Genomic DNA, 19,740 nt, shown 5'->3' with positions numbered 1-19,740 from the left:
TGCCAGAAATAACTGACGCAGAAGAACCAAGGAATGATAAAATTTTGTTTTGCACTTTAGGAATTTTTCTAAACTAATATTCCTGAAATCTGTCACATAGAAGTCGTGAGATACGTTTTCACCTTGATGGAAAAGAACCAAATCTCCTGTATTTTTTGATTTGAGGACTAGAGCCCTATTTTTGTCTCAGTGAAAGAAAAGTAACTGGATTGTTAATTTATTTCCAGACATCTTGCAGAGGTTTCATTACTGATTGATTAAATATTTCCCTGCTGAGACAATAATCTTTGACCTATAGACACCAGAAGAGATTGGTAATAAATAAAATTCTAAAATAGAAACAATTTCAGCTCGTAAAACCCATAGATTTAACCAGACATTCTATGAAAAGCAAATCACTTGGTCTAGGCAAAATGGATTTATATAACCATGACAGAATATTGTTACAAATAGAATAATCAGCCTGGTTATTAGTGGTAAAGTTTTGTATATCGCACTGCTTATTTAATCTATTTATGTTAAAAATATTGGCAAACTTCTGAAAAACATGGTAGGTACAGGTATCTGTGTACAAAAAGCAGCCTTTGTCCTCTCTATTCAACATGGAAATGAATTCTGATTTTTCACTGAATTCCACTCTCTCCCAGGTCTGCTAAACTTAGAAAAGACCTATTTTGAAATTGTACATATGACTGTGTGTCTCCATTGTCACCCTCAAAATGGATTGATGTCTGTGTATAACAGACTTCAGAGAGAAAATTTTTAGTGCCTCCATAATTGAATTCTCTTTGAATAGTAAAACTTAACTTTAATTTTCTATTTCTAAATGTCTATTTTGATATCATCTTTTTTCCATACTTAGCCTTGTTTTGACTTGTATTTATTGTTTTTAGGTACCGCATGTACAGGAAAAGCCAAACAACAGGCTTCCCTTCTCTCATTACAATTTTTTCAGCACCAAATTACTTAGATGTATACAATAACAAAGGTGAGTGTTTTCAAATCCCTCTTGGAGTTTTGTATAGTATGTGTAATAACTAAGTTCTCTTTTGGTCTGGTTTTAATTAAGCATTTTTAGTCATTCTTTTTCTCCTTACTTTTTCATTTATGGTTTGATGCAGATTTTGTGATTATCTTCAAAGTTCCAGATTCAGTTGGTCAGAGGTGGGAGCCCAGGCACTGTTATTTTTTAATTGTTCTCTAGGAGATTTTAATGTAAAGTAGGGTTGACAGCTACTGCTATGATAGGTATAGGCGATTCTAATGTAAAGTAGGGTTGACAGCTACTGCTATGATAGGTATAGGCTTTAAAAGAAAGAATAATTGAGAGAAATCCAAAATCATGCTTCTTAAGAAGGATGGGGATTTAAATAAGAATAGTGTGACTGCACATGTAAAGGATTGTGAAAAATAAGCAGAAAGAAGCTATAGCTTCATATTCAAATTCAGATTTCATCTGTTGAGCACCTACCATGAGTCAGACCTTGTGATAGGTATGTATTCATTTATTTTTTAAAAATTGAATTAAACTTTAAAATAAATATCATTTGCCTCCCAGAGTGAGTCTCTATGGTAACTGCCTTGCCCAAGGTCACTCAGTCAGGTAGTGATGAACTGGCATCAAACCGACATCATCTGGTCCAGCATCCTGTACTTTCTTTCTGCAACGCTGTACCTGTGGCGCAAAAGAGACCAGGAAAGGAGAGGGCATTATTTACTGACTAGAGAAGAGAGGGGGAGTGGGGGCCACATTGTTTTCTTTCATAAAGGTAATCTCTTTATGAAAGGAAATGATGTGAGGTGTTAGAGGTGTGGCAGAATGAATGAGAAAGTGTGAAACAGTCATTAACCCTCCTTGGCATTGGTCCGGGTAGTATATATGCAGCATTTCTGAGTGTGGCTTTCTGAGATTAAGAGAAATGAAACAGAAAGAAACCAATCAAATAATACATGTGAGGCCAAATACAGACCAGGAGAGGCAGGAAAAGGCAGCCTTATCTCTGAGCCAGTCTGAAAACTCCTGGAATTGGGAGCCATTCCCATGCCTCTGCGAGTTGTGAGAGGCAGCTTCCTGTCCTAGGCTGGTGTCCAGGATGCCTTCCCAGGCACCTGCTTGCTGTCCTCCGTCCTTATGAATAGGTTGTTACCTTCGTTTCAAGCCTGCATTCCACTTTCCCCTTGGGAAGTGGGTCTCTCCCCTTTGCCTGTACCCTGATCTCCTGCTTCGCACTTTCCCATCTCCTGCTGAGGCCTGGATCCTGAGGCCCGTACCTTCTGGATCTGTCAGGGATCCTGCTCCAAAGGGCAAACCACATGTCACACTTTCCAATCACTACCTCTCCCCAGAGGAATCTGCGCTGTCCTACAGATACAGTTTCTGAGTGTCCAACCCCTGTCCCCATGGCTCAGAGAGTGACCCCTGCTGGCTGGAGTTTGCTCTAGCTGCACAGTCTGTTTCGTTGCCATTTTGACCCTGGGGGACCCTCCCCTGTGGTCTTGGGGCATGGTGGTCAGTAGGCACAAAGAGTTTCTGCCACAACCACGGATGGCAGCATGTGAGGGATAGTTGTCCCCCTTTTCTTATTGCCTAGTTCCTAGAAAAGAACCTGCCCTTGGTTCTTTGTGGCAAGAAGCATGCAAAATCAAGTAAAACATGTTCTCTGCATATCAAGTGCTTATCAACTAGTTGACAGAGCAAGACATCCAGATGATTTCATGAAAATGTAAGACAGTGTCATTAAGTAAAACCAAGAGAGTCAAACACTAAGTACATTCGACAAGGTGTGATTTTTCTAGAATGGTCAGAGAAGGTCTTATTTCAGATAAAATATGATCTGGACATGGAAGAATGGTTAACGTTTGATTAGAAAGAGGAAAAAATAAAGTCAAGGCCAGTGTTTTTGCAACTTTTTTATTTTTAAGCAGCAAAGACTTTTTTTTTCGTCTCCAAACAAAATCTCAATCTTGAAGCCTCTTGTGTAAAATCAGTAAGAAGTAGTTCCCTTTCGTTGGATAAGGCTTCTCCATCTTGTCCCCAAAATTCCCCTTGGTACCTACAAGAAATGCAAGAACTCAGTAGGCTGTTTTGCATGTCCCACCGTGATCCTGTTATTTACCAAAAGTATATAATTTATGAGCACTTATGTTTTTGTTGTTTTATGGCATTAAACTTTTTTTCTGTTAACACCTAGTGAAGGCAGTGCCCAAATGAATAATTTTCTTGACAGAGACTGATTACTAAGTAGCATGTACTATACTTACAAGTTTTTTAAAAATTAAAAAAAAACCCTCAAAACAGGAAAAAAAAAAAAAACGGAAAGAGAAAGAGAAAATTGAGATTTTAACTCCATGAAAACAGGTCTAGCCTTTTTCCATCCATCACAATGCTAGGCAATGCAGTTTTGCTTGAGACCAATAGAGATTTCTTGAATAAGATGTGCATTGCTTCTTTGTCTGTGGTTCTGATTTAACAAGGCAGGAACTTAAAAAGCAATAGACATCAGTGCATTGCTATCTTTGAGGTTCTGTGCTTCTTTCACTCTGCCTTTAGGGCAGATCGCAATCTCTCGGGGAGGGGATAGAAGCATTTCATTTTGGGAACCTTTTCATAAAAGAAAAAAAATTCTCCTGAGAGAAGATAAACTGATAGGAAGAAGAAAGATATATTCTTCAGTTTGAGCACAATTTCAAAAGACTTTTGTGTAAAATCTCTGAAGCACTTTCAAGCTATTACACTAGCACTGTGTACAGTATGTGGGACTGGGAGTTCACTGCTGAAGGGCGGATGACTGTATTAGAATAAAATAAATGTTAACGAGAACTTTAAAAGCCAGTGCAATAAAACTGGGTTGCAAGCACCTTCAGAACACAATCAGTGGAAAGAAACAGCCATGAAGAATCTCTGAGTTAACCATTTGATTCTTAGAAAACAGATGACCATCAAGGCCTCTGGGATTATAACCTAGTAGTTAGAGTGTGATTTGATTTTTAAAATTCCTGCGAATTAAGGAAGCAGTAATAGCTCTCTGGCAAAATGAAAGAAAAAGAAAAAAAATAGGTTTATTCTGCCATCTTGTTTTTTAATTGAAGTATATTTGATTTACAATGTTGTGTTAGTTTTAGGTGTACAGCAAAGTGATTCAATTATACATTACATATGTATTCTTTTTCAGATTCTTTTCCCTTATAGGTTATCATAAAATATAAAATAATTATTATAAATTATTATAAAATATTGGTTAGAGTTCCCCGTGCTATACAGTAGGTCCTTGTTGCTTATCTATTATATATATAGTAGTGTGTATCTGTTAATCCCAAACTCCTAATTTATCCCTCCCCCCTTCCCCCTTTAGTAACCATAAGTTTGTTTTCTACGTCTGTGAGTCTAGTCTGCCGTCTTAAAACCGATAATAGTCATATGATCAGCTTCATGTTTAAATGTCCAATCGTTCAGATTAAAAGCAGCTTTCAGAACGCAGTGAGGACTGTACATGTCCCATCCCCTATGTCAATCCCCATATCCTATGTTAATCCATTCAGTTCTTATCCTTTCCAGTCTGCATTAACAGACAAACAACTTGCCCCTCTTCCTGCTTCCGCTTCCTCACTCTGACAAATCCTGCTTACTCCTCCTGCAAGATGCCAGGGCCAAAGATGTAGCTCTGAATCCCATCTCTGCCGTGAGACAACGAACTCATCTAAAATTATTGGCATATAGTGACATCTCTGTAAAATGAGAAAAAAAAATTTTGTGTGAATAATAGATGAAATTACTTTGAAACAAAACGTTGTGCACTATTAAGATATTATCATCATTGAATATTTTATATTGCTCGAACTATGCCATGTGTCTGTGTGGGGCTTCCCAGAAGCTGGCAGAATACTCTTCCTCTTCAGCTTCATAGTTATAATTTTACTTTATGGGTCAGTCTACCTTCGTGACCGATCTCTCTGCTTCCCTCTGCATGAACCCTTTACTTTAGCCAAATTGTTCTGCTCATCGCGCTGAACAACTTTTGGCTTTCCTTTTCGCCACATCTTTGCCCACCCACTTCTTTTCATCTATATCTAGAATACTTGTCTTGCTCTTCTCTGCCCATGTAAATGGACTACACCCCCTCCAGTCTGTCTGTTGGTAGTTCTTCTCTTAATGCCTGTAATACCAATCATTTACCCTTCACCTGCAATACCAATCATTTGCCCTCGTACTTAGCATTTACTTCTGTTTCTGGTTAGCTTTTCCGTGCATTCCTATAACTTCCCAATCAGATAATAGTTTGAATCAGGGGCTTTTTGATACACATTGTAAAGCCAAGTAGCATGCCTTTTACATGGTAGGCAACCAATATGTGCATTGATCAAAGCATTTTCTTTCTGGGAATTAATAGCAAGACAGTGCCCAAAAGTATCCTATTGGTGTTGACCCCCAGAGCTTTATCTGTCTTTAAATTACTGCTGTAACCAGTGTTGATTTCCCAGTTGGAGTTAAACATTTGCAGAGTACTTAGCACCTTTGAATTGTTTTTCTCCTGTGACGCTGTAGCCCAAGGGAAAAGCGATTTCACAATTATCCAGATACACCAAACAGAAGAAAAATGCAGTAATGACACGTTGCTACTGCTGCTGCTGCTTCTTCTTCAAAATAATTTTCCATCTGTGAAAGTGACTTCAACCTCATCCACTCACCAACGTAACAAACCTTTATTGAGAACTTACTGTATACCAAGTACCATGTGAGGTGCTAAGGATATAAAATAAACAAGACAGACATGGTCTTTTTTCTAGTGGGGTTTATAATCTAGTAGTGTGATAGGCGTTAAAGAATTTCACCAATAATTATTTAAATATATTTGCAAAATCCTACAAAGAAAAGAACGGTATGAAAGGAGAATGGAAATAAGCTGGTGGCAACAAAAAAAGCTTAACTGAGAAAGTGACATGTAAGCTCTCTTAGAGTGAAATCTCTCAGTGCAGGAAAACACAATGGCAGATGTGAACTCTGCTCTAAACAATTTGGTTTGGCCGAAAACTATAATAAACCTCTTTTTAAAAGTGTTTTAAACCTTGATGTAAACAGTTAAGTCCTTTGTCTCTCTAATGATTATAACTGTGCTTCAAAAAAATCTATAAAGTAAATTGTAGTAGGTTTCCATGTGGTGCTAGTTCTCCATGGTTCAGATGAGTCGTCATATGGATAGGTGAGAGGCTAGATGGATGGATGGATGCTACAGATGTAGAGAAATATAAACATGTATACCAGGGGTGTACAACTCAGTTCTAAGAAGATCTACTGACAGTAAAATTAAGTAATTAAGTAAAAGGTATTAAATGAAATGTATTTTGGAGTTGAGAGGAAAATCTAAATGACAACCAAACTAATACAGTGATCAAGACCAAAGATTAAAATGACAACCAGGAAAGAAATCAATTCAATGCTAAAGTAAGTTAAGGAAGAGAAGTTGAAAATCAGCTTTCAAGGATGGACAGGAAAAGCATTGTTTACAAGAATTTTGAGATTTTTTTTTTTTTTTTGCAAAAGTCTATGCTTTTTGATAGAAAAAAACATATTATGATGTTTTGGACTTTTAAACTAGACAACTTGATAGATTTACTTATAAAAAGCATTTTAGTCTTACCAAAACTTGCAATTTCAACATCCTCAAATATTTCCCAATCAAAAAGTAGACAGGGCCTTCAGGAAGGTACCATTTATAAATTAAAAGATAATGTCTGACTTGGCAGGAAAATACCATCGTAAGGGAGGATTGAATTGTTAATATAGTGAACCCAGGTAGGAATCTGAGTGGCAGTCGTGATGTGAGCTCCAGGAGCAAATGCAGCATATCTGAAGCCAACTGGCCTTGAAGCCCCACCTTCCAGCAGGAGCTCTCAGCGCTCAGTGACACACCATTGACACAGCATGGTGTTGCCAGGCCTTACAATCTCATTCCCTGCTGCACCGCAGTCCTTTCACACTGGGAGCTTGTTTCACCATTCAGGAATAACTTCCACAAACTTAGAGATAACTGGAAGCTGCCAGGTTCAGGAGCCAAATAGAACCAGCTAGATTCCATCTTTGTCCTGTGTGGAGGAGGGAAAGGGGCAGGGGGAGTCTCTGTAAGGGAGTAGCATCACTGCCCAGGCAACCCTGAGTAGCACCTCTGCCTCTTTCTCTACAGCATGTGTAAAAGTTTACTTCCCTGCGAAGACACCCACGTTTTATAACAAGGGGCCATTTCCGTAGAGTCTGAGGCCTGTCTTCAGCATGGGCATCACCTTTCTCATTAACATATCCCTTTTTAAAGCATGTTTGGGGTATTTGCAACCATAGCCATAAATATGATCACTAGTTGCTTTACAAATTGGATAAAATTAATCTAGAGACTTTGCCCAATGGCAAAGTGTTCCCAACCCTTACTTTATTCCTCTATCATCTCAAATCTAAAGGTCTTCTTAATTGCTCTTGAGCAGCTGTTTGGCCAGTTCACTTATTTCAATATAGAAAATGTAGATACTTAATCTTTCACTTCAGATTGTATTTACATTTAGATAAACTATAAAAATACCATCTATGGACTGAATGTCTGTGTTCCTCCTCCCCCCAAATTCATTATGTTGAGACTCTAACCCCCGATGTGATGTATTTCGAGGTGCCACCTTTGGGAAATAATTACTGTTAGATTAGGTCATGGCTGGGGCATTGTGATGGGATTAATTATAAAGATAGGAGGAAACAGAGGCTCTCTCTGCATGCACCAAGGAAGGCTATGTGAGGACAAGACCAGCCAGAGGGCCCTCACCAAGAACCTGACCCTGCTGGCACTCTGATCTGGAGGTCCAGCCTCCAGAACTGTGAGAAATAAATGTTTGTTGTTTAAGTCAAAAACAAAAAAAAGAAAAAAAATGTAAATACATATTCATGGTAGCATTTTGTTATTTGACATTTGCTAACAAATGCTAAAGCAAAAGCAAACAATAAGGAAGATACACCCCCATGAAAAAAGAGTCATTTCTTTACTTATTTGATAAACGTTTTTATTTTTTAGCCCAATGAGTATTGGTAGAATTACACACACCAGGAATATAATTTCTTAATAATGGTTATTAAACCTAGGACAATCTACCAAGGAGTAGTATGGAATATAAGAATCTATGAAGGAGCCAAGCAGAAACCATGAACAAAACTCTTAGTATTAACTCCTTTTATTATCAGTATGAGATGGTAAAGAAGAAATTTAGGTAGACTTTTAAAGGTAAAGAGAACTTGAAGTTAGAAGGTTTTGATTGGTTTTCAGAGAAATCTCCTCTCTGAGATAAATGGATAAAATTAACTGCAGAGAGGTTTCAGTAGAATGTCCCCTTTATGCTGCCTTTTATAACCAGGATTCTTCAATATGTGCAATTCATCAGTGGTTGTGATTTCCTATACCTATAACAATAATAATAACTAATATTTATTGAGCATTTACCATTGCCAGACAGTGCTCTACATTTCCATTCCATGAATAAATGCATTTAATCTTTCAAGCACTCGATGAACTACATTATAATCTTGATTTTATTGATGAAAAACCGGACACAGAGGAGTTACATACTTTCCCCAAAGTTCATGCAAGCTGGTCAGGGAATGGCACTGAGATCGAAGCTCAGCAGTCTGACTCCAGGGCCCACGGGTTACCCTCCTTCTGTGCTCTTGTGCATCAGCTTTGTTATGTGAAAGCTTTCAGGGCAGCGTTTGCACTGATCCCCTATTCAGCTCAGGGGTTCATTGTGTTTAGGTGACTAGTTTTCAAGAAGAAAGGAAAAGCTTTTGAAATGAAGAGTCATTTGTTATCACTTTTAAATTACATGAGTGTTTTACATCCAAATACATACATTATTAAAAGATTAGAGTATCTTTTGTACTAGTCTGAAATAAATGTCTCCCTTGAAAAGATATCCCCCAAAGCACTTATGCTTTTGCTTTTGTTTATTCAGCTCTGCTGTGAAAGTGTCATTGCTGGAGGCCGCTTTCTAAATAGATTAGTTTTACTCCAGTAATCACCTTGCTTACATTTAAACATTTAATTAATGGGACAGAAGGTGAAATAGAAAACCTATCAAGATTGAATATTTAGGGATTACTTTCCCTATATATTTTAATTGAATTAAGCTACGTATAATCTATGTATCTTTACTCTAACAAATGGCCTTGATTTCTTTTTTGTTTTTACATCTTTATTGGAGTATAATTGCTTTACAATGGTGTGTTAGTTTCTGCTTTATGACAAAGTGAATCAGTTATACATATGTTCCCATATCTCTTCCCTCTTGCGTCTCCCTCCCTCCCACCCTCCCTATCGCACCCCTCCAGGCGGTCACAAAGCACCGAGCTGATGTCCCTGTGCTATGTGGCTGCTTCCCACTAGCTATCTACCTTACGTTTGGTAGTGTATATATGCCCATGCCTCTCTCTCACTTTGTCACAGCTTGATTTCTTAACCATCACCACTACAGGATTGTAAATTTCAGCAGTTAAGTAATTGTGGAGCTTCAACAAAATAAGTACTCTATGACAGTGGGTGCGATAATCCTCGCTTTTCACAAAGCTCTGCCCATAAAATCAGATCTCAGTGTTCTGTGAACCCTTCCTTGGGGATGAAGACAGGACCTCTAGCAACCCGAGTCCTCCATCCAGATTCCTTGTCAGTGCTCTTCTGCTGCCCCTTGGACGGGACCATTTAAGGCTTACATCTTGTGTTACATTCCATTTTCTGACAGATGGTTAGAGGATTCTTACCCTGGACTGAAACCAACTTCTCTAGAAATCTAATTGTCAATAAGGCATTTAACAGGAGGAAAAACAAGAAATATATATTTATTTGTGTGTGTGTGTGTTTGTATATATGTATGTGTATATACATATATACACACACACATAACATATATGAAACGTTAAAGATGTGAATCAGTGGATTATCCCTTGCTATTCATTATCTAGAGGTTCTAGACCTGCAAGACACTCAGTGACATTACTTCCACGAAAAGAAGTAGATATCAAGTGTATAGGCTTATATTAACTCAGTGCCAAGGATATCTTGGAGATAGCAACCTAGAACCATTGCAAGCTGCAGCTTAAGGCTTGATACCAAGTACAAGGTGAAAGAGCATACAGACACTGAAACAGATACAGATACAGGCACTACTTTTCAAAGTACCTCCCACCGAGGTACACTTACCCTTGTTATGCATTTGGAGCTGATAAGTATCAGCTGTATTGAATGAGAGCCAGTGTTTCCTATGTCCATGCCATCTCCCCCAGTAGCTTAAAGCTTCAGGTAAATCTTTCTCATTTAGTCTAGGGTTGATTAAGCCGTATTTTAACATTATAATTGTATAGATTAGAACTTAAAGGAACGTACCAGCTCAAACTGATAAGGAACTCAAAACTGCCGATGACTCCTTGTTGACTTAGCAAAAAATATTTAATGGTAGAAATTCAAATTCTCTTTGTGAAATTGTAATGTTAGAAATGATTCACAGTGTTTGACTGGACTTGGGCTAATCCCAAGGATCAATTTTTGGCCCAAATTCTCTGGATCCTAGTATGTCGATGTGACACATTAAGTGGGAATCGTAAAATGGCAAAACTATTAAAAATAGATAGCCATTCTTTCCTCAAGGAATTTGAAACTGAGTCATGATACTTTATATTTTTCAGGTGCCAAAATTTTATCTGATTGTATATATTATAAATATTAATCCCATATATTATTTTATTTGATCTTCATATTTTGAAGATGGCCTAATTATTCCTATTTTACAAGTTTGAAAGGTACGACTCAAATAAGGAGAAATGTTTGCCAAAGCTCACATAGTTACTATGTGACAGAGACAATATTATTTCCACTCTTATCTATTTTAGAATCTTACAATTTCAAAACAGAGTTTAGCCTCTGAAGTGACATATTACCTTTTTCCCAAATTCTTTCAAGCACCCTTCAGACTTCTGTTCATATGTGGTTAGTTACATTTTTAGTGTCCTGACAAGTTACATGTTTTATGTTTTAAAATTTTTCTTTATTTTCTCTTTTTTTTGCCTGCCTGCCTTCTTTCTTTCCTTCCTCTCTTTCTCCATCTTTCTTTCTTTTCTCTATTTCCTTTCATTAGATCTTTTCTTCAGCCAACACTGTTGAGCATCAACCATGTGCCAGGTATGGTACAAAGCACAATAAAAGAAAAAAGAAGAGAGATCTATGCCTTCCTCATTCCTTCTATCATCTGCCTTCCACTTACTTTACTCAAAATTCTGTATTTGAATAATACCTGATTCAGAATTTACTAATGCAGTATTAAGAAGGGAAACACATAACACACACTCATGCATACATACACGCGCACACACACACACACACACATAACCATAAGACTGGCTCAGATAATAGATATATCTAGTACAGTCACCTTCCTTCATGTAAGATAATATCATCCACATTTATGTGACATGTGAGAGACTTGTGACAAAGTTAAAGAAGGTGTTATAGGTGCCATGAAAGAGGCATGTACAAGGTAAGAGGAGGAACAAGGGTTAGATGTGGGCGTAAAAGGATTATATACAGAAACACGTGAAACACACACACGTGTATTTCAATAAGTACAAAATCATTAGCTCATACCTTCAAGAAAATTATATTTAACTACTGTTTGTATCCAGTAATACTAAGATATTTCAGGTTGGTTGAAATTCAGTCATTATGTAGAAGTTACTGAGCATGTGCCTGTGAAATACACTCTGATAAGTACTGAATTGAGCAATTTAAACATTAAATTTCTCAAGAAACCCATACTGAAAAATATCATTATGACAGAATTACCTAAAAATTACCTATAAATTGAAGACTTGAAATCCGTCTTCATAAATGCCTTGAACACTTACTTTGAGCCTAACCTTATAAGCCATAGAGTAAAAGTGAGTTACAAGTGTAGCCCTTGCTCACCAAATACAGTAACCCTCATGAATTGGTAAATTTCCTTTGACCTAGGTCATGCCCTTTACTTAGGTCACTAATAATAAAAAAAGGAATCTTCTTAAAACAGAATCCATCAGGCAAGTATAGGACATTGAGAAGAAAAAAAAGGAAACAGGAGTGAGAAGTCAAATTTCTAAATGGAAGGAATCCTAGAGATTGTGTTTATAGATGCTATAACATGTACTACAATAACTATGCATATATGTGAATGTACATATATATCTTCTCAAGTTTTTAAACGAAACTTGTACCCTCCCCAAAGTAATCTTTATGGGAACATATAGATTTTTAAAAATCTCTAGCATCTCTACCAGAGAGAAGACCCTTTCATGCAGCATACCAACATAATCTTAAAATTCTGCCAAAGGACATTATGCGTACATAGTCCTACCTCAAGAATTTTATCCATCAAACTATCGTGTCTCCTTCTATGATGGTAGGACTTTGCCAAAAGAGCACACTGATGCTACGTTTTCTACCAGGGTATCTGAGGGTGGAAGAATTGAAAGGAAAAAACATCCTGGGCCTATTATGCTTTTTTTTTTTTTTGCGCTTTTTCTGGATGGCTTCCAGGGATTCTGAAGTGCCTTCATTTGCTTTCCTCTCATCTTTGTTTCTTTTCTGTCCCTCTGTCCCATCTTTTGAAGTGGGGAGTGGATTGTCAATTAGAGTTGAGATAAAAACGTTAGCAGAAGGGTGAAAAGAATAAAATTTATCACTTCCCTTCTTTTGAGCTCTTCTCTCCTCTATCTTAGAACTGCCCTAGTAGTGTTGAGAATGCCTGAGGTATGTAGGGAACATTACAGTTACTAATCTGAAGGCTTTCAGAAAAAGAGCTCTGTGTTCCTCTTAAAATCGACTTGGAATGTGTTGAACCCATGGTTCGGTGAGCTCGTCAATGCATCTTGCTAGCAATATTTTGATAACTTCTCTTAAACTGGAAGCTCTCTTTGACCTTTCTATTTTTGTCATTTACTGCCCTGTCATCAGCTTCCCTGCTGATGGCAGTTGTAAAGAAGATGCTGCGAAATGTTATCAAGTTTTTGTGAACTATTGGTTTCTGTGTCTCATCAAAGTTTTAAATTTTAAAAAGTAGGAGAGACCCCTTTAATTTACAGATTTGGATATGGCCCAGCAATTTATGCATGGTTTGATAGACGGAGGATTGAATTAAGATCTAGATTCTATTCCTCGGGCTTCACTATATTCAGATGGCCTTGTGGTATCATTAGAAATAATAGAGGTCCAGTGCCCCTTCCCTGTTTCCTAGCAGGAGCAGTCTCTTTATCACTGATTTTTATATCTTTTACATAAGCATGATGGGACCAACTAATTGCATAATTTTGCAGCCATAATTTTGACATCAGAGAAAGAACTGGCATTCAGGTCTCCAGATTCATGGGGATTAATATTCTTTCTATTATACCAAGTTTCTTCTGGCTATCCTTCACCCCTGTGTGTGCAACAAAAGAGCATTTGTTTCTGTGCTGTCTGGTCTGCTCTGAACAATGGTTCATAACCTAAGGCCCGTATATATGTCATAATCCCTCTCAGGGCCTCTGATACAATTGGTAAAGGACATGAGGGCATATGTATTGCTAGCAGAATAGAGGAGTTCCTTGATGGTAGACTTTGTTCTTTTTTCCTCTCTCTATTTCTCAGACAAGGTCTCAGGAGGTGGTCTCGAGTGATTCTTGAAGTACAACCATTTGTATTATTTATATGCACTGGAGATAAACATCTTTCAAGTACTTCAGAGGAGAGCACCGTGTTAGGGCTCAGTTGAGTTCTGTAATTCCAGCGGCAGTCAGAGGAAGGTGGCAGGGGTGGAAGATGAAACGTTAACTGTGAATTTCGTGACGGAATATTTGGGACTGTTCTGGTTTAATGTTTTTCATGTATTTTTGCAACATATATATTTATTATGCAAAAAATCAAAATTCATACGTTATTAATGTAAGATTATTCGAGAAGTATATTTGCATGAGTATTTTATGTGGCTGAAGAAAAAAGAATATATATTATTGCACTTGCATTTTTAAATGAAAGCTATTTATTTACTTTAACATGTTTATTGGAGTATAATTGCTTTACAATGGTGTGTTAGTTTCTGCTTTATAACAAAGTGAATCAGCTATACACAAACACGTGTCCCCATATCTCTTCCCTCTTGCATCTCCCTCCCTCCCACCCTTCCTATCCTACCCCTCCAGGCAGTCACAGAGCACGGAGCTGATCTCCCTGTGCTATGCGGCTGCTTCCCACTAGCTATCTATTTTACGTTTGGTCGTGTGTATATGTCCATGCCACTCTCTCACTTCGTCCCAGCTTGCTCTTCCCCCTCCCCATATCCTCAAGTCCATTCTCTAGTAGGTCTGTGTCTTAATTCCCATCTTGCCCCTGGGTTCTTCATGACCATTTTTTTTTTTTAGATTCCATATATATGTGTTAGCATACGGTATTTGTTTTTCTCTTTCTGACTTACTTCACTCTGTATGCCAGACTCTAGGTCCATCCACCTCACTACAAATAGCACAATTTTGTTTCTTTTTATGGCTGAGTAATATTCCATTGTATATATGTGCCACATCTTCTTTATCCATTCATCTGTCGATGGACACTTAGGTTGCTTCCATGTCCTGGCTATTTTAAATAGAGCTGTAATGAACACTGTGGTACATGACTCTTTTTGAATTATGGTTTTTTCAGGGTATATGCCCAGTAGTGGGATTGCTGGGTCGTATGGTAGTTCTATTTTTAGTTTTTTAAGGAACCTCCATACTGTCCTCCATAGTGGCTGTATCAATTTACATTCCCACCAACAGTGCAAGAGGGTTCCCTTTTCTCCACACTCTCTCCAGCATTTACTGTTTGTAGATTTTTTGACGATGGCCATTCTAACTGGTGTGAGGTGATACCTCATTGTAGTTTTGGTTTGTATTTCGCTAATGATTAATGATGTTGAGCATTCTTTTGTTTGTTTGTTGGCAATCTGTATACCTTCTTTGGAGAAATGTCTATTTAGGTCTTCTGCCCATTTTTGGATTGGGTTATTTGTTTTTTGGATATTGAGCTGCATGAGCTGCTTATAAATTTTGGAGATTAATCCTTTGTCAGTTGCTTCATTTGCAAATATTTTCTCCCATTCTGAGGGTTGTCTTTTCATCTTGTTTATGGTTTCCTTTGCTGTGCAAAAGCTTTGAAGTTTCATTAGGTCCCATTTGTTTATTTTTGTTTTTATAGAAAAATAAGAAAAAAGTTCTATTAATACCCTCTTAGAATTACTGAGAATATTCATCAGTCTTTGTGTTAATGATGAGATCTTTGCTGCAGAAGTTTGTGAACATCATTTGGGTCTGGAAGAGGTCGTATAAGTTATCTGGATAAACCCATGTAGTGAGGTGAGGTAATTTAGACATAGAGACATTAAGTGACCGTGTGTCTTATAATTCATGACAGAATCCATCTCTCGGTCTCGGCGCCTGGCCTTCCAGTCCAGTGCTCCTTTTTAAAAAAAAAAAGAATAAATGTGGAAGGGGAAGGGTGAGAATATTGTGGAATACTGGAAAGTTGAGGCACTTCAGATTCAAACCCAAACTGAAGTTTGCTGCTTCTCATGTGTGACCTTGGGCAAATAACCTCTCTGCTTATTTTGAAAATGCAAGTAAGAATCACTTTTGAGAGAGATTGCAAAGATTTGTGATTATAAAAGACCAAATATAGTGCCTGGTATAGAGCAGATGCTTAGAAAACGTAGCTGCTGTTAACTGGTATTATTTCTGCTGTTAATAAACAAAAATAAAATCTGTAAACAGTATCTGCTTTATCAGTAGGCACGCAGATAAATTAGGTTGAGCCAATGTTGAATGAATAAATGCTTTGTCTCACCAGCTACAAAACAGAGCTTCTGCTTATCTGTTGTGGATAAGCCTTGTCCACACTTGTGAATGTGCATCCTATTTCACTTTTCTCAAACACGTATTTTGGCGAAAAGCTAAAACCTCTTTAATTATGAATACCATATTCAAAGTTAAATTAGTATAACAGCTGGGACTAGAATTCATACATTTATAATTTAGGAGAGAGAGAGGGAATGGTGGAAAGGGAATGGATTTGGTGTCAGTAGAAGCTGAGTTTGAGTAGGAGTGATATCTTCCAGTTAGTTCCTGGTTGCATGATCCTAAGAAAGTCACTTCATTTCTTGACCTCAAATCCTTAGTTTATAACATGAGGGCAGTCACATCTGTTTCTCAGATTTGTAGTAAGGATTAAGTGACATATTATAGAAAGCCTCTCTCTTTCATCTGGGGTACTGTCAGTTATAACACTTACTTCTTCCTACTGTACCAACCTAACACTAATAAAAAGTGGGGGAGTGGACTTCGAGGAGAAATTACTCTTCAAAAAGATGACTTAGGACCTTAAGAGATCCTTTTGAAGATGGGAGGATCCATTTCTGCTAATAATATGCAGTATTCAAAAATGGTAAAGACCTTTTCCATGAAGCCGGTGCTCAGGGAGCAGTTAGCAAAAGCGGGAAGTACTTCTCCTTTCCCATCTGGCAGATCCCAAGTATTGATATTGTAATTTGCCAGGAGTTTTTCATTTTGCATGTTTCTAATACTATGTGAATGTATCCTTAGGCCAAATGACATATCGCATAAATGATAGGATAATGCAAAGAAGAACAGGTTTACAGAAGTGTATGCGGGATTCAGCATTCCATGGGAAGAAGACAGTTAACTCCCTCCATATCAGTATGGATTGCATTATCTGCAATTCCTGTCCCCAAACCATCTGTGATTCTGTTCCGTGGAACTGGGTTGGTCAGCCTGAAATATGATTCAAAGGAAAAAACCTCACTGTTCTCAAGTATGATTTTTGTTAACTTCTAGCTGCTGAAAACATCCACTTTATTATTCAGCTGCAATATGATGTATGTAGTATGCAAATCACAGAAAACTATACCTCCTTCCCATGCTCTGCACTGATCAACCCCACCAAGATTCTCTTAGTTCTGAGCCACACTTTAACAGTAGCATTGCTGCTGTGGAATACATCCAGAATAGGATAAGCAAGATGGGGGAAAGGCTCTAGAAGACCGCTTGGTCTCATGTGAGGAAGGGTCAAAGGCATTAGGAAGAATTTTCTTGAAAAAGATTATAGGGAAAATACCAAGATGTATCCTTAGCTTCTGAGCATCTGTGCTAAGAAGGTGGTATATGAAACATAAAGATAGAGAGCCTGCTGTATGGTACTCGTCCTTACAGCCGTAGGGAGACGTTGGATATATACATATACACTTAGAATAACTGTGATCAAAATTGAATAATAAATGCAAATAGAGCTGTAAGTCAAGGGCTTTTGGAATTCAGAGGAGAGACATCCACCAGAGGAAATCAGAAAAGATTTCACAGAGGGGATAGTGTTTGGGCTGGGCACCGAAGGATGGGAAGAATTTGGAAATTCAGAGGTTTCTGAGAAAACATTCCAGGTGGAAGGAAAACGCGGGGTTATGAAAGCAATGTTATGTTAAAGATATCGATAAGTAGTTGAGTAAGATATTAGTGCAGACATTCATGCAAAGCTCAAACCCAGTAAACTCCCAAGAGCTCTTCAAAAATATATATTTTTTAAGGGATATCTTTATGCATAGCAATCACATGCTATAACATCTTCCACATACAAAAGTCAGTCCAAAAATTAAAAAGTCATGAGATGATTAATTTTTCTATATTTTAAACCGCCAAACAAAACCAAGAAAAACTCATTTGACAGCATCTAGGATCTGTTCAATAGATTCTGCTAATACAATGATTGTGATAGGATAATAACAGTAAAATCTTGCCAAAACTCAGCAAGGCACAGTGTGAGAGTATTGTTCTTAATATTTAAAGGACTGTCATTTAGAAACAGAAGTATACTTGATCTGTATTTTTCCAGAAGGCAGAACTAGGATCACTAAGTAGTAAAGAAGGTTTAAATTCCCCCTGAGAATTTCCTACAACTTAAAATCGTCTATCCGTAGAGGAGATGACCCTATTAAAACAGGTAGCTTTTGCTTCATTGAAAGTATTCACGGACACCTGCTCACCCTGTGTCCCGATTGCTATAGATGAGGTTCTGAACCTGGTTAGAAGTGAGACTAGCTATGCTCTTAACATCTCTGCAACCGTGACATCCCATGTGAGTGTGTGTCCAACCTACAGATACCAGGCAAAGCAGAGTGAAGCAGGCAGATTGATTTTCCCATTTTTGAGGATGGTGCATCCTTTTCAGAAGTCAAGGGTGGAGTCAACATCGGCATATTATTTAAGGCAGGATTCAGTCCAAACATTTTACTTTATTAAGTCAAGAGTGCAGTCTAATTTAAACTATTTTGTACAACTATTGTGAGTTGTACTGGAAAAAAGTGTGCTTTAAAAACAATAGATATAAATTCTGTTCAAATATTTGAGGATATTATTAAATTATATCACACTAACTTAGCTATGCCACTTTTATTCGTGTCACCAGGTATTAAATAAGACTAAAATGGGGGGCTTCCCTGGTGGCGCAGTGGTTGAGAGTCCGCCTGCCGATGCAGGGGACACGGGTTTGTGCCCTGGTCCGGGAAGATCCCACATGCCGTGGAGCGGCTGGGCCCGTGAGCCATGGCCGCTGAGCCTGCGCGTCCGGAGCCTGTGCTCCGCAACAGGAGAGGCCACAACAGTGAGAGGCCCACGAAAAAAAAGAAAAAGAAAACAAAAGACTAAAGTGTTCTTGGCTGCAAAAGAGCTTGATCCAATTCCTGACGTTTGATTAACTATCTTATATAAATATTTGCCAAACTATAATGCCATTTCATGTATAGTATTTATACATTGTGCAGTTAGATACTACACTGAATGAAGTTTAAATCCATAACTAAATAAACATTCGTGACCAATGAAGCTGTTTGCCTTGATGCTTTGGAACTTAAGTCAAATATATAGTTGAATTTTCTTGATCAACTCAAGCCATGTGTAGAAGCAGAAATATGTGCTTGTGAATCTAATGTCCTTCTTTTTGTTTTCTTCAGCTGCAGTATTGAAGTATGAGAACAATGTCATGAATATCAGGCAATTCAACTGTTCTCCTCATCCATACTGGCTTCCCAATTTCATGGATGTTTTCACTTGGTCCCTGCCATTTGTTGGGGAAAAAGGTATGTTGTGGAATCCTGAGATGTTCTTAATAAAATGATATGGGAAGGAAGGAGAGGTAATGCGGCCTTTTTTTACCATGAAACAGTCAGAAAGAGAAACACTTTGGCCTAACCAGTAAAACTCACAGGCTTCACCGTAGGAGCAGTGATTTGAAAGTATGTCACTGTATATGCCATTAACAATATGCAATGAGTGGAATTAAGGGGAAATAAAAGAGGAATATTAGGATAATTTATATAACCTCATTAGAATAATCCAGCCCTTTAAAAAATAACAGATTCATAGTTTTGATTGGCTTCAAGCTATAATGGCTACCTTCTTTTCTTACCCCTTCGCATTATAATTCAAAAGTATAATTTTATTTTATAGACTACTGGTCAAATTAAAAGCTTGTGATAACCATGCTTTCCTCACATTTCTGATGTTAATAATAATCATTGTACGAAAGTGATTAATGGCTACAATATTTTGAAACACAACATGTACAATAACAAAAAAATAGTTCATTTAAAATATGGTGGCCATTAGTATAAGGTGAGACAAAT

At 37.6% G+C, this 19,740-nt stretch overlaps 1 protein-coding gene across 2 annotated transcripts in view; it reads left to right on the top strand.

Annotated features, from left to right (window-relative positions):
- Window positions 1–19,740, top strand: part of PPP3CA (protein phosphatase 3 catalytic subunit alpha) — a 292,969-nt gene that overhangs the window by 242,255 nt on the left and 30,974 nt on the right. For both annotated transcript variants that reach the window (XM_082653807.1, XM_082653806.1), the window contains exons 8-9: window positions 894–988; window positions 19,069–19,194. In XM_082653807.1, the coding sequence (XP_082509933.1) occupies window positions 894–988; window positions 19,069–19,194 (221 nt within the window). The remainder of the gene's footprint in view (window positions 1–893; window positions 989–19,068; window positions 19,195–19,740) is intronic.

The sequence above is a fragment of the Grampus griseus genome (genome assembly GCF_964374135.1).
Source record: "Grampus griseus genome assembly, chromosome: 4".
NCBI classification, from domain to species: domain Eukaryota; kingdom Metazoa; phylum Chordata; class Mammalia; order Artiodactyla; family Delphinidae; genus Grampus; species Grampus griseus.
This window is presented reverse-complemented; position numbering and strand designations above follow the sequence as displayed.